Genomic DNA, 14808 nt, shown 5'->3' with positions numbered 1-14808 from the left:
GTTGAGTTGACTTACATTGACATGGGATTAGGCTGAGTTGACTTACTTTGACATTGGATTAGGCTAAGTTGACTTACATTGACATTGGATTAGGCTAAGTTGACTTACATTGACATTGGATTAGGCTAAGTTGACTTACTTTGACGTTGGATTAGATTGAGTTGACTTACATTGACATTGGATTAGGTTGAGTTGACTTACTTTGACATTGGATTAGGTTGAGTTGACTTACTTTGACTTTAGATTAGGCTAAGTTGACTTACTTTGACATTGGATTAGGCTGACATTGGATTAGGTTGAGGTGACTTACTTTGACTTTAGATTAGGTTGAGTTGACTTACTTTGACATTGGATTAGGTTGAGTTGACTTACATTGACATTGGATTAAGGTTGAGTTGACTTACTTTGACATGGGATAAGGTTGAGTTGACTTACATTGACATTGGATTAGGTTGAGTTGACTTACATTGACATTGGATTAGGCTAAGTTGACTTACATTGACATTGGATTAGGTTGAGTTGACTTACATTGACATTGGATTAGGTTGAGTTGACTTACATTGACATTGGATTAGGCTAAGTTGACTTACTTTGATGTTGGATTAGGCTGAGTAATATGTGACATGAAATAATATTGAAGGTTATACATGCAGTACATGAAATAATGTAAAAGTGAGGTTATATACAATATACATGAAATAATGTAAAAGTGAGGTTATACACATAGTACATGAAATAATGTAAAAGTAAGATTATGTGATGTTCTAAAAATTCTTCACACTGATGGTCTCGAAATTTATTAACCTAACTGCCAAGATACACAAACTTGATGGCCTTCGCTTAATTAACACTTTAAATGTTGGTTTAGCCCAAATTTTACTGATAGGTAACACAGCTACCAGGTTTTCCCAATCTACATGAAATGTTTACAGTAAAGTGTACATATCTTGGTGTAAAGAAACACATTCTTATGTAAGGAGGTGGAGATGTTAAGTTTGGAAGTTTCCCAGCTTCTCTTCAGGCATCAAAATCGGCGCTCAATCATTTTACAGAGAGAATGTTTTAATTATAACAGTACAATAAACAATAACATGTATCACCGTACAATACACAATAACAAGTATCACCGTCATTGTTTAGTTGGAGTAGGAGATACTCTGTGTAGCACTACAAACTGGCAACTTATTATGTTTGTTAACAGCTTTGTTGATATTTGATGAAACAATAAAATTTGTATTATTTGATGATAACACCGATTCATTGTTTGTATGCGGGAGACAGATTATCATCATTATTAGAACAATTAAGTATTTTGATTATCGATAACACCTCATCCTACATCTTTTATTGATTTGAGTGTTTTTGAAATGAGACCATCACAGCTAGTAATCGACCATGTTTTCAGTAAATGATGTTGATTGCTATCCCATGCCTGGTAAATGTTCTGCAGCAGTATCAGCCTGGCATCAGTGTAAGAGGTTTGACTCTGACTTATAACAGTGTGGGAAGTCTGCTTCATCCTGGCCATGGAATATAGTGGAGAATCAAGGAATCTAACATAGATTTTGTTTGTAGAATAAGTCAGAAATATCAGTCACACCTTGATTAATCATTAATGGTTTATCATAAGGATCAGTTTTCTCAGGTTGTGAATAAAGCCAGAAGGGTTTTAGCCTTCAGAGTGATGTTGATGGAGTGTACATGTATTGGAGTATCTTTTATCGAAGAATGTGATTAAGGATGTTTATTGGCTTGATATTAGATATGACCTTGGGTTTGACATTATATTTGACCTTGGGTCTGACCTTTTGTGTTACCTTAGTGTTACAAGTTGTATGTGACTTAGTATTTGCCATCTTGGTTTGACATGGAATGATATATTGCTTGATTATCATAACTGCTTTGCCTGTTAAGAAGCAATGTATAAAATGGCTTGAATTGAGACTTGTCCTTCCAGAGTTATGTCCCCTGTAATGGATTCTGATCAATATCACTGATTGTGGAAAACACTTCAGGACCATGTTTCTAAGTGAAAAAAATGACTGCTACTCAAAATAAGAGCTTTAAACAGCCAATATAGATTAGTATGTTATAAGAGAATCAAATTGACTACAAATGAAGCCATCAATTTAGATAAACAGGAGTTATGTTTGAATGCACTCCATACAATGTACCTTTACCTTGGACTGAGAGTCTACCCCAAACCTGCTCCTGTAATACACAAGTCATCTACAATTAGAAAACAAATATTCCCATGTCTGATATTTAACATCTGTTAAGTGATTTGAATTAAGTGAGGTTCTTCTCTGGATTTCAATGTATATATTACTTGAAACTCAGATACATGTAGTTATTGGTTATTAACTAATACAATATGGTACTTTATTATAGTATTGTGTTACTGAATTATAATATCATGTTACTGAATTATAATACTAGTACTAATGTTACTATATTATAATATTATGTCACTGCATGTATTATAATTAAATGTTACTGTATTATAATATTGTGTTACTATAGTATAATATTATTTTACTGTATTATAATTTTATGTTACATATCATAATATAGTGGTACTACAGTAAACTATTATGTTACTGTATATAATTGTAATATTTTGTTACTGTATAATAATATTTTGTCAAGCTGAAGCATCAATAATCAGTAGATCATCAGTATGAATCATAAAATGATATCTCCTGTATAAAAAGCACATCATTCTTTTTAATGCTTATCTTCAGGTTTGTCCTAATATCACAATAAGTTCATCTAAGAATGGATTCCATGAATAGGAGCCTTCTGACACTTTATAGTACAATCACACTGAAATAGCGCACCTAGAAAATATTGATATGTGTCGCTCCACCCAGTCACACAAGAAGAACTAGTCTCTATTGTCAAATTTAGAGCTGAGAGTCAAGTAGAGACAGTGAGGACCAAGCTAATGAAATCTACAACCTTTCTCACAGGGGCTAATGTTTACCTAAGAGAACCTTTCTCCCAGGGGCTAATGTTCAACTAACGGAACCTTTCTCCCAGGGGCTAACGTTCAACTAACAGAACCTTTCTCACAGGGCTAATGTTCAACTAACGGAACCTTTCTCCCAGGGGCTAATGTTCAACTAACTGAACCTTTCTCCCAGGGGCTAATGTTCAACTAACAGAACCTTCCTCACAGGGCTAATGTTCAACTAACGGAACCTTTCTCCCAGGGGCTAATGTTCAACTAACGGAACCTTTCTCCCAGGGGCTTATGTTCAACTAACGGAACCTTTCTCCCAGGGGCTAACGTTCAACTAACGGAACCTTTCTCCCAGGGGCTAACGTTCAACTAACGGAACCTTTCTCCCAGGGGCTTATGTTCAACTAACGGAACCTTTCTCCCAGGTGCTAACATTCAACTAACGGAACCTTTCTCCCAGGGGCTAACGTTCAACTAACGGAACCTTTCTCCCAGGGGCTAATGTTCAACTAACGGAACCTTTCTCCCAGGGGCTTATGTTCAACTAACGGAACCTTTCTCCCAGGGGCTAATATTCAACTAACGGAACCTTTCTCCCAGGGGCTAATGTTCAACTAACGGAACCTTTCTCCCAGGGGCTAATGTTCAACTAACGGAACCTTTCTCCCAGGGGCTAATGTTCAACTAACGGAATCTTTCTCCAGGGGCTAATGTTCAACTAACGGAACCTTTCTCCCAGGGGCTAATGTTCAACTAACGGAACCTTTCTCCCAGGGGCTAATGTTCAACTAACGGAACCTTTCTCCCAGGGGCTAATGTTCAACTAACGGAACCTTTCTCCCAGGGGCTAATGTTCAACTAACGGAACCTTTCTCCCAGGGGCTAATGTTCAACTAACGGAACCTTTCTCCCAGGGGCTAATGTTCAACTAACGGAACCTTTCTCCCAGGGGCTAATGTTCAACTAGCGGAATCTTTCTCCAAGGGCTAATGTTCAACTAACGGAACCTTTCTCCCAGGGGCTAATGTTCAACTAACGGAACCTTTCTCCCAGGGGCTAATGTTCAACTAACGGAACCTTTCTCCCAGGGGCTAATGTTCAACTAACGGAACCTTTCTCCCAGGGGCTAATGTTCAACTAACGGAACCTTTCTCCCAGGGGCTAATGTTCAACTAACGGAACCTTTCTCCCAGGGGCTAATGTTCAACTAACGGAACCTTTCTCCCAGGGGCTTATGTTCAACTAACGGAACCTTTCTCCAGGGGCTAATGTTCAACTAACGGAACCTTTCTCCCAGGGGCTAATGTTCAACTAACAGAACCTTTCTCCCAGGGGCTATAATGTTCAACTAACGGAACCTTTCTCCCAGGGGCTAACGTTCAACTAACGGAACCTTTCTCCCAGGGGCTTATTAATGTTCAAATTAGAGCCATTAGAGAAAAGAGAAAAGGTATTTATATAAAGTGACGTATGTACCCCAAATGTATTTGCCTCTTATGAATTGTGTAATGAGGACAGCAGTAAATTCTTCATGCAGGAAAGAGACAGTTAATGTTTGGAACAAGTAAACCTGGAAACACCCTTCTGACACTGTGACAACATATTTTAAAAGACAATTAAAGTCTTATACAACAGTGAACATTTTTAATATAAAACATAGTTGAGTATACATGTTGACCTGAAGGATGTTCACGGAGAGATGACAGACCTGTTGATAGATACACAGCTGGCTCATCTTTTACTGCTTCTCAATAATCCATAATTCATATTGTATAACATCACACTGCTGATACGGCTGTGTGAACACTTGAAAATCTCTGTTTTATCTGCTGGTTAGATCGGGTAGGATATGGCTACACCACACAAGCTGTTACTATAATGGAGGATCTGACCTTTACACATATAAAAATCATACTTCACGAATGTATGATGACATGTACAGTTTTATTTAAATGATTTTAAAAGTTGTGTATGTTAAGTCTGTCATTTGTCCTTGGTGAGATAGTGGAAGTTCGGAACACATGTCATGTATAAACTTACTCTGACATTGTCTCCCGAAGTAAATGGACGTGTTTTATACCTCAAGGGTAAGTCTGTATACATGTACTAAGTAGATAATAATCTGACATAAAACATCACCTGTAATATGTATCGGTGTAATGGTGATAGCTAACAATTAATGAGTGTAGATTTTTGGTGAGACCTTGTATCAACATATATTTGTATCCGAGGCAGATTCATCTGGATTGTTACAACTCTCCATCTTCTGGGACGTTGTGTCTCCAACCTACTGTATTGAATTAATTAATAATTTAATGTTTACTTATACCAGGGCTACCCTATATAACTGTCACTAAGTCTGTATAGTGAGTACAAGGGCTACCCTATATAACTGTCACTAAGTCTGTATAGTGAGTACCAGGACTACCCTATATAACTGTCACTAAGTCTGTATAGTGAGTACCAGGACTACCCTATATACTGTCACTATGTCTGTATAGTGAGTACCAGGACTACCCTATATACTGTCACTATGTCTGTATAGTGAGTACCAGGGCTACCCTATATAACTGTCACTAAGTCTGTATAGTGAGTACCAGGACTACCCTATATAACTGTCACTAAGTCTGTATAGTGAGTACCAGGGCTACCCTATATAACTGTCACTAAGTCTGTATAGTGAGTACCAGGACTACCCTATATACTGTCACTATGTCTGTATAGTGAGTACCAGGGCTACCCTATATAACTGTCACTAAGTCTGTATAGTGAGTACCAGGGCTACCCTATATAACTGTCACTAAGTCTGTATAGTGAGTACCAGGACTACCCTATATAACTGTCACCTAAGTCTGTATAGTGAGTACCAAGGCTACCTATATAACTGTCACTAAGTCTGTATAGTGAGTACCAGGGCTACCTTATAACTGTCAATAAGTCTGTATAGTGAGTACCAGGACTACCCTATATACTGTCACTATGTCTGTATAGTGAGTACCAGGGCTACCCTATATAACTGTCACTAAGTCTGTATAGTGAGTACCAGGACTACCCTATATACTGTCACTATGTCTGTATAGTGAGTACCAGGGCTACCCTATATAACTGTCACTAAGTCTGTATAGTGAGTACCAGGACTACCCTATATAACTGTCACTAAGTCTGTATAGTGAGTACCAGGGCTACCCTATATAACTGTCACTAAGTCTGTATAGTGAGTACCAGGGCTACCCTATATAACTGTCACTAAGTCTGTATAGTGAGTACCAGGGCTACCCTATATAACTGTCACTAAGTCTGTATAGTGAGTACCAGGACTACCCTATATAACTGTCACTATAAGTCTGTATAGTGAGTACCAAGGCTACCCTATATAACTGTCACTAAGTCTGTATAGTGAGTACCAGGGCTACCCTATATAACTGTCACTAAGTCTGTATAGTGAGTACAAGGGCTACCCTATATAACTGTCACTAAGTCTGTATAGTGAGTACCAGGGCTACCCTATATAACTGTCACTAAGTCTGTATAGTGAGTACCAGGGCTACCCTTTATAACTGTCACTTAGTCTGTATAGTGAGTACCAGGACTACCCTATATAACTGTCACTAAGTCTGTATAGTGAGTACCAAGGCTACCCTATATAACTGTCACTAAGTCTGTATAGTGAGTACCAGGGCTACCCTATATAACTGTCACTAAGTCTGTATAGTGAGTACCAGGGCTACCCTATATAACTGTCACTAAGTCTGTATAGTGAGTACCAGGGCTACCGTATATAACTGTCACTAAGTCTGTATAGTGAGTACCAAGGCTTCCCTATATACTGTCACTAAGTCTGTATAGTGAGTACCAGGGCTACCCTATATAACTGTCACTAAGTCTGTATAGTGAGTACCAGGACTACCCTATATAACTGTCACTAAGTCTGTATAGTGAGTACCAGGGCTACCCTATATAACTGTCACTAAGTCTGTATAGTGAGTACCAGGGCTACCCTATATAACTGTCACTAAGTCTGTATAGTGAGTACCAGGACTACCCTATATAACTGTCACTAAGTCTGTATAGTGAGTACCAGGGCTACCCTATATAACTGTCACTAAGTCTGTATAGTGAGTACCAGGGCTACCCTATATATATAACTGTCACTAAGTCTGTATAGTGAGTACCAGCGCACCCCTATTATTAGTATTGCTGGCAATATCACTTATAATCATATCATATGTCTTCAGTATCATTATGTTTACTTTAATATTTTACTCTCCTCATGCCGATGTCTCTAGGAGCAGTAGTTTATATCTGTAAGTAACATCACAATAGTGTTAACAGGTTAAAATGGTTAATTTTAACTTCACATACTGCATCCTCTGTAGGCCTTACAATGGAAGGATAGAGAACATTTAGTATGTCTGTCTTAGTAGTTTGTACTCTGGCCATGTGACATATTTGTGGTCAACAGTAGTCTGGTACATTTACCACATGGATGTTATTTTTCCATGTCATTTAGTACACCAATGTAGTGTTAATTTTCTGGTGGACTTTCCTCAATATTCTGGTCAGTTGTAAATCAGATCAGTAAGTTATATCTTTTTCTCATTATATAGAGCAGACATAATTATTAATATTTTTCAGATTCTTTTTGGGACATTGAAATTCCTATTCAAAAACCGTGATTTTAATGTGAAATAGATAATGCAAAAATCATATTTTATCTTCACAATGATAGTTCTGTAGTTTTGTCTAATGGATATAGCATTTGTAGTGTTTAACTATTGTATAAAGAAGTCTGCTGGTTGATACTCTATAAAGATAAGTGTAATGTGTAGCTGATGTAGTAACACTGATGGGAGGGTTTTAATGGTATACAGTGGACCCGCGATAATCCGGACGCCGATAGTCCGGAAAACTCACAGTCCGGACGGAAATGCACGGGAACGGATTTCCGTAATGTTATTTGTACTCACCAGTCCGGAAATTCGGATTCCGATTCCGGAAGCCCATTTTGGGAACAGAACATACTTTTCATTAGTAAATTTCCCTCAATAATCCGGACGATTTTTTCACCACGAGGAGAAAAAAATGTCGGGGCAAGTCACCCGTGTCGACAGCTGTACAGACTATCGCTTGACACTGTGCATAGTCATAGCGACCGCTGCAAGGTCATAGCCACGGGTGTTTACCTGTGTTACAATGTGTAGCTTTTGTTTTTATAACGGTACATTGCTGAATTTATGCACAAACATACAGTATGTGATACGATAATTAATCAATCTCAAATACATGTAATAAATTTATGATCGGTAATTAACATCATTAACACCTGTATTGGGTAAACACGGATATCGGCTTTGTAACACCGTTACATGAAACGACGACTCATTGAAAGATGCATGCTATTAATTACATACACATTTACGTATTAAGCAGTGATCAGAAGAACTGGGTTGATTACACACAAATTAGTCAATAGTCGTCCGATACTTTTAAAACTAAGCGTCACATTGTTAAGTGAATACGGCTTGAATAATTATCGGACATCTTGGGTAGTTCTCGCTGGTGTCGCGTACTTTTAAATAGATAGCTTGGGGTTTCTGGTACGTAAAAATCATTAAAAAAAAACATGGACTGACGGTAAGTTGTAAAATCCGGGTATTTTATCTAAGGTATTTAACGTTTGTAATTTCTACTTGTTTGTGAACCTCCGGGACGTGACATATGTGTATTATTTGTAGGTCACATATGCCCGCTATATATAAAACAACTATCACTTTACATGTTCTTTTAAAAACATAGTTTATTTTTTACTTTCTACAAAACAAAACAAAAAGAATCATATCAGAAACATAAGTATATTTATTGTTAAAAAGTCTGACAATTAGACGTGTTTATGAAACGTCCCGGATTGTATATAATCAAGGGAGATAACTCTTACACGACAATTTTTTGACCTGGTACACGAAATTCGGCAGTCCGGAAAACTCGTAATCCGGACAGTTTGGACTGGGAACGAAGGTGTTCGGATTATCGAGGGTCCACTGTATACACGGGAATTATAATGGGAGACAGCTTTTCCCTGTCTCACTGAGTCTCAAATTAGGATTTACTGGACATACAAATTATCTTACTGAAGTTTCTATTGGTCATTTACATAATATGGATGGGCTCATCTTCTTGAGGAGGACAGCTATCAGGTGGTCCATTGTCCACTACTCAGTCTGGACTAACCTTTACCTACAACTATACTTAATGATGCTAGCTGATCTCCGGCCCTTCTTCTTTCATTCAGCTTCCCGCCTTTCTTTTACGACATGCATTATTTCACAATATCACCTTTTTTTACCATTCTGTCTTCCTTTCTATTTCTTTTACCTGACACATGTGTTCCCTTCCTACTGCCTCACACTTGCCATTCCATACTGTCATAGTAACATGAGATACTGCCTCACACTTGCCATTCCATACTGTCATAGTAACATGAGATACTGCCTCACACTTCCCATTCCATACTGTCATAGTAACATGAGATACTGCCTCACACTTCCCATTCCATACTGTCATAGTAACATGAGATACTGCCTCACACTTGCCATTCCATACTGTCATAGTAACATGAGATACTGCCTCACACTTCCCATTCCATACTGTCATAGTAACATGAGATACTGCCTCACACTTGCCATTCCATACTGTCATAGTAACATGAGATACTGCCTCACACTTCCCATTCCATACTGTCATAGTAACATGAGATACTGCCTCACACTTCCCATTCCATACTGTCATAGTAACATGAGATACTGCCTCACACTTCCCATTCCATACTGTCATAGTAACATGAGATACTGCCTCACACTTCCCATTCCATACTGTCATAGTAACATGAGATACTGCCTCACACTTGCCATTCCATACTGTCATAGTAACATGAGATACTGCCTCACACTTCCCATTCCATACTGTCATAGTAACATGAGATACTGCCTCACACTTGCCATTCCATACTGTCATAGTAACATGAGATACTGCCTCACACTTGCCATTCCATACTGTCATAGTAACATGATCTACTGCCTCACACTTGCCATTCCATACTGTCATAGTAACATGATCTACTGCCTCACACTTGCCATTCCATACTGTCATAGTAACATGATCTACTGCCTCACACTTGCCATTCCATACTGTCATAGTAACATGAGATACTGCTTCACACTTCCCATTCCATACTGTCATAGTAACATGAGATACTGCCTCACACTTGCCATTCCATACTGTCATAGTAACATGAGATACTGCCTCACACTTGCCATTCCATACTGTCATAGTAACATGAGATACTGCCTCACACTTGCCATTCCATACTGTCATAGTAACATGAGATACTGCCTCACACTTGCCATTCCATACTGTCATAGTAACATGAGATACTGCCTCACACTTGCCATTCCATACTGTCATAGTAACATGAGATACTGCCTCACACTTGCCATTCCATACTGTCATAGTAACATGAGATACTGCCTCACACTTGCCATTCCATACTGTCATAGTAACATGAGATACTGCCTCACACTTGCCATTCCATACTGTCATAGTAACATGAGATACTGCCTCACACTTCCCATTCCATACTGTCATAGTAACATGAGATACTGCCTCACACTTGCCATTCCATACTGTCATAGTAACATGAGATACTGCCTCACACTTCCCATTCCATACTGTCATAGTAACATGAGATACTGCCTCACACTTCCCATTCCATACTGTCATAGTAACATGAGATACTGCCTCACACTTCCCATTCCATACTGTCATAGTAACATGAGATACTGCCTCACACTTGCCATTCCATACTGTCATAGTAACATGAGATACTGCCTCACACTTGCCATTCCATACTGTCATAGTAACATGAGATACTGCCTCACACTTGCCATTCCATACTGTCATAGTAACATGAGATACTGCCTCACACTTGCCATTCCATACTGTCATAGTAACATAAGATACTGCCTCACACTTCCCATTCCATACTGTCATAGTAACATGAGATACTGCCTCACACTTGCCATTCCATACTGTCATAGTAACAATACTGCCTCACACTTCCCATTCCATACTGTCATAGTAACATGAGATACTACAGCCGTGGTAGTTCACTCATAAATCTCCCTATATTTTGGTTTTATGTGTAGAAAGTTATAACTTATATGCAGTCTGAATCAATAATATTGTCTGGATGATGACAAAATTAAGGATCTAAGTTGTGGCATTACATCATCTGTCTGAACATGTAAGGCCGATCAGACCAGGATAACAACACACCAATGAAGGATGCAAGAGTTATATCCCTTTAATCTGAAGTAAACAGTCAGAGTAGAAGTTTGTTTTAATCATTTCTTATTCTTAATCAATATGTTAATGTTGTATAGTTGGTATATGATAAGAAGTAAAATATAGGAACAATGATAACAATCATGGTATATAGTCCTCGGTCTTTATTTTAAAGTCATATTAGGGCTGCCGGTGTGGTTTGTAAACAGAATAGTTATGTGTACAGGTGGGTTCAAGGACTTAAAGTCTGCATATACTGCTATTTTTTCCAGCATGAAAGGTCAAGTTGTGAACTTTCCATTATGTCAGTAGTTTTAGACGTAGATTGGGCTCTGATCAGTAAAAGAAATATCTCTCCTAATTAAGGCTTACACTAATTACGCAACCAAAACTCTCAACTCTCGTGATGTGTACAGATCAAGAGCTCAGATGTACATGTGTCGACAGTACACAATTCATCAATCTTAGAAATCTTTGAGAGCTAAAGTATATCCATCCCTTGGCATATGAAGAAACTCTGTGTTTTCTGTATAAAAACATGGGAGGGGATTTTGAAATAGAAAACCAAACATATGATTAAAATGTTTAAGTGTACTTAAAATCTTGTAATAATTAGTGTTTGATAATCTCAATGGAAGGTGATCCCTATCAGCTGTAAGTCTGATCATTTGTATGTGTGGATTAATAGTTAATAAAGACTGATCATTTGTATGTGTGGATTAACAGTTAATAAAGACTGATAATTTGTATGTGTGGATTAACAGTTAATAAAGACTGGTCATTTGTATGTGTGGATTAACAGTTAATAAAGACTGATCATTTGTATGTGTGGATTAACAGTTAATAAAGACTGGTCATTTGTATGTGTGGATTAACAGTTAATAAAGACTGATCATTTGTATGTGTGGATTAACAGTTAATAAAGTAAATGAGTTGAACAGTTATTCTATATTGAAGTTGTCAGAATGTTCATGAGACCTTTATTCACAGGTGAATTGTTTACCTGTATCTTATTGTGATAATCCGTATTAACCTGTGGTTAGTTACATGTGATGTTTGCAATGTTACATTTTCTCTGTTTATCAGGTGTGGGTGTAATTGCTAAGCCATGAGATATGGGAAACAAACTTTGCGGACCCCTTCTGAAGAAGGCCTACAGACACGAAGATTATCCCTGGCACATACGCAAGGACTCTCACCTGCTCAGGTAAATGTCCAGTTCATTACTTAAGATCTACACCAATGCTTCTGTGTAATTACACAGCAGGTAAATGTACTGAATTTTTAAACTGCAAATTTTCCTATACAGTTCAGGTGTATACCCTGAATTTACAGCTAAATCCCTTACTGTTCAGGTGTATACCCTGAATTTACAGCTAAATCCTATACAGTTCAGGTGTATACCCTGAATTTACAGCTAAATCCTATACAGTTCAGGTGTATACCCTGAATTTACAGCTAAATCCTATACTGTTCAGGTGTATACCCTGAATTTACAGCTAAATCCTATACTGTTCAGGTGTATACCCTGAATTTACAGCTAAATCATATACAGTTCAGGTGTAAACCCTTAATTTACAGCTAAATCCTATACTGTTCAGGTGTATACCCTGAATTTACAGCTAAATCCAGCAACAGTTCAGGACTGAGTTTCACTAAAGGTCGTAAGTCTACACGTAGACGTAAACGTAAACGTAGACGTAACTTACGTCTAAAATGAGTTTCACTAAAGGTCGTAACTTTACGTGTGCCGTCACTACGTCTATATTTACACGTAAGTCTACGTCTGCTCTTGAGTACACGTAAAATTAAACGTAACTTATTATCAAAACAAGATGGCGTTTGTTTATCTTTTGACACAACGAAGAAATCGCGGTATTATAAGAAGAGAAAGAATATTTAAAGACAGAGCACAGCCACTTGATTCATTGAATGATACAGACCTCATCAGCAGGTATCGTTTTCCCAGAAATATCATCATACAACTTATTGATGGGGTTGATGCTCAGTTGAGACCAGCGTCTGCAAGAAGTCATGCAATTCCAACTCAACTCCAAGTAAGTTATTCAAAATCAGACAAATTTTTAGTTTACGGATGCAACAGTATCACACTAACGAAAAAACACATATCGGGTCATTAATCCGGATTGCGCAAACATAATCGGAGATCAATCCCGTAATATAACAAATGTGACGAATATTGCTACGATAGGGATATTGTTAACCTGCATCACATTAATTAAATCATGTCACAATTAAACCACGACATTGACGAAAATTTCAACGAATCCAATTTTGTATGGGAAATGTTAGCTTCCATAAATGTTGAACTATTAAGTTTATTACTGAATGAATTAATATCTGCTTAATTAATTGTGTGGTATGAAGCAGTCTTCTCAGAAATATTTGTCTCTACCGAGATTCACTTGGAAATCTACTATACGTCATTACATGAAGCGGCTATGATTTACTTAAGAAAAGTCTAATTATGAAATTTCAAATTAAACCAGAGGGATCTTGGCGCCCACCATTGAATGATCTTCATAGGTTCCATGTCAGATTGATCTTTTCTCTACTTTTCCCTTCATTTTACTAATCTGTGCAAATTGAGACATCCCTCCAGTACTTTTCAAACAAGGGAATCCTAGCTATATAAGAAATTTGAGATTTAACGATAATGGGTGTTTGTTTGCCAGGTTGTTTTCAGGACAGACTGGTCCAAAAATGCAATACAAGGGACCAAGGGAACCTACTTATGAAATTTGAGAAAGATCCATTCAGTACATTCTCAGAAATAGCGATAACAAACTTCAATTGTCAAAATCCAAGATGATGGTCTGTCAGCTTTAACGTCAGATCAGGAGGGGGTCCGCCCCCTGTGCCTGTCATCTGCCTTCTACGGAAGGCCTCCTTCTTTTTTACGCACGATTGGGCATCTTGCCATCTTTTCTTGGTCTCCTCAATCGTGCGCACATACAGTCCGATCGAATTTATTCTACAAAAATACATACTTGTTATTTAGTAGTTATTAATAATAGCATTTATATTAATAAATATAAATCAAACTCAAAGTGTTAATTCCATCAAACATCCTGATACCATTTACAAGTAAACTGATATTCAAAAACACTAGTTTCTAACTCCCAATTCTACACCCTCGGGTAGAAATTCCTTATCCCATATACTGACATATGATGGACTCTGTTAATTACATGTATATTACATATGTACATGTATACATACATGAAGTTAGCCTTCGGCATGTACATATGTGTTATGGATGGAAACAAGTGCCTGTGATGTTACATGTACTGTAACAAATATTACATCGTTAACTAATTCAGATTAATATCATGTACTATATACTGCAGTAACTGGTTATATATTACACTTGAAATATGACTTGGAAACAATCAATGCTACGTAGAAGAAAACTCATCATCAGTTGTTTTCCATCGGCACTATCAACATGTTAACAGCTGGCTGACGTTATGTCATTTGTA

The 14808-nt window shown here is 37.6% G+C and overlaps 1 protein-coding gene across 12 annotated transcripts in view; it reads left to right on the top strand.

The window, feature by feature from the left end:
* LOC117328000 overlaps positions 1-14808 on the top strand; it is a 199750-nt gene that overhangs the window by 25734 nt on the left and 159208 nt on the right. For all 12 annotated transcript variants that reach the window (XR_004532775.1, XM_033885304.1, XM_033885302.1 and 9 more), the window contains exon 2: positions 12392-12512. Coding sequence is in view for 11 of the 12 variants with exons in the window: in XM_033885304.1 (XP_033741195.1) it covers positions 12421-12512 (92 nt within the window). In the remaining variant the exon portion in view is untranslated. The remainder of the gene's footprint in view (positions 1-12391; positions 12513-14808) is intronic.

Source organism: Pecten maximus, chromosome 5 (genome assembly GCF_902652985.1).
Source record: "Pecten maximus chromosome 5, xPecMax1.1, whole genome shotgun sequence".
Taxonomy (NCBI): domain Eukaryota; kingdom Metazoa; phylum Mollusca; class Bivalvia; order Pectinida; family Pectinidae; genus Pecten; species Pecten maximus.
This window is presented reverse-complemented; position numbering and strand designations above follow the sequence as displayed.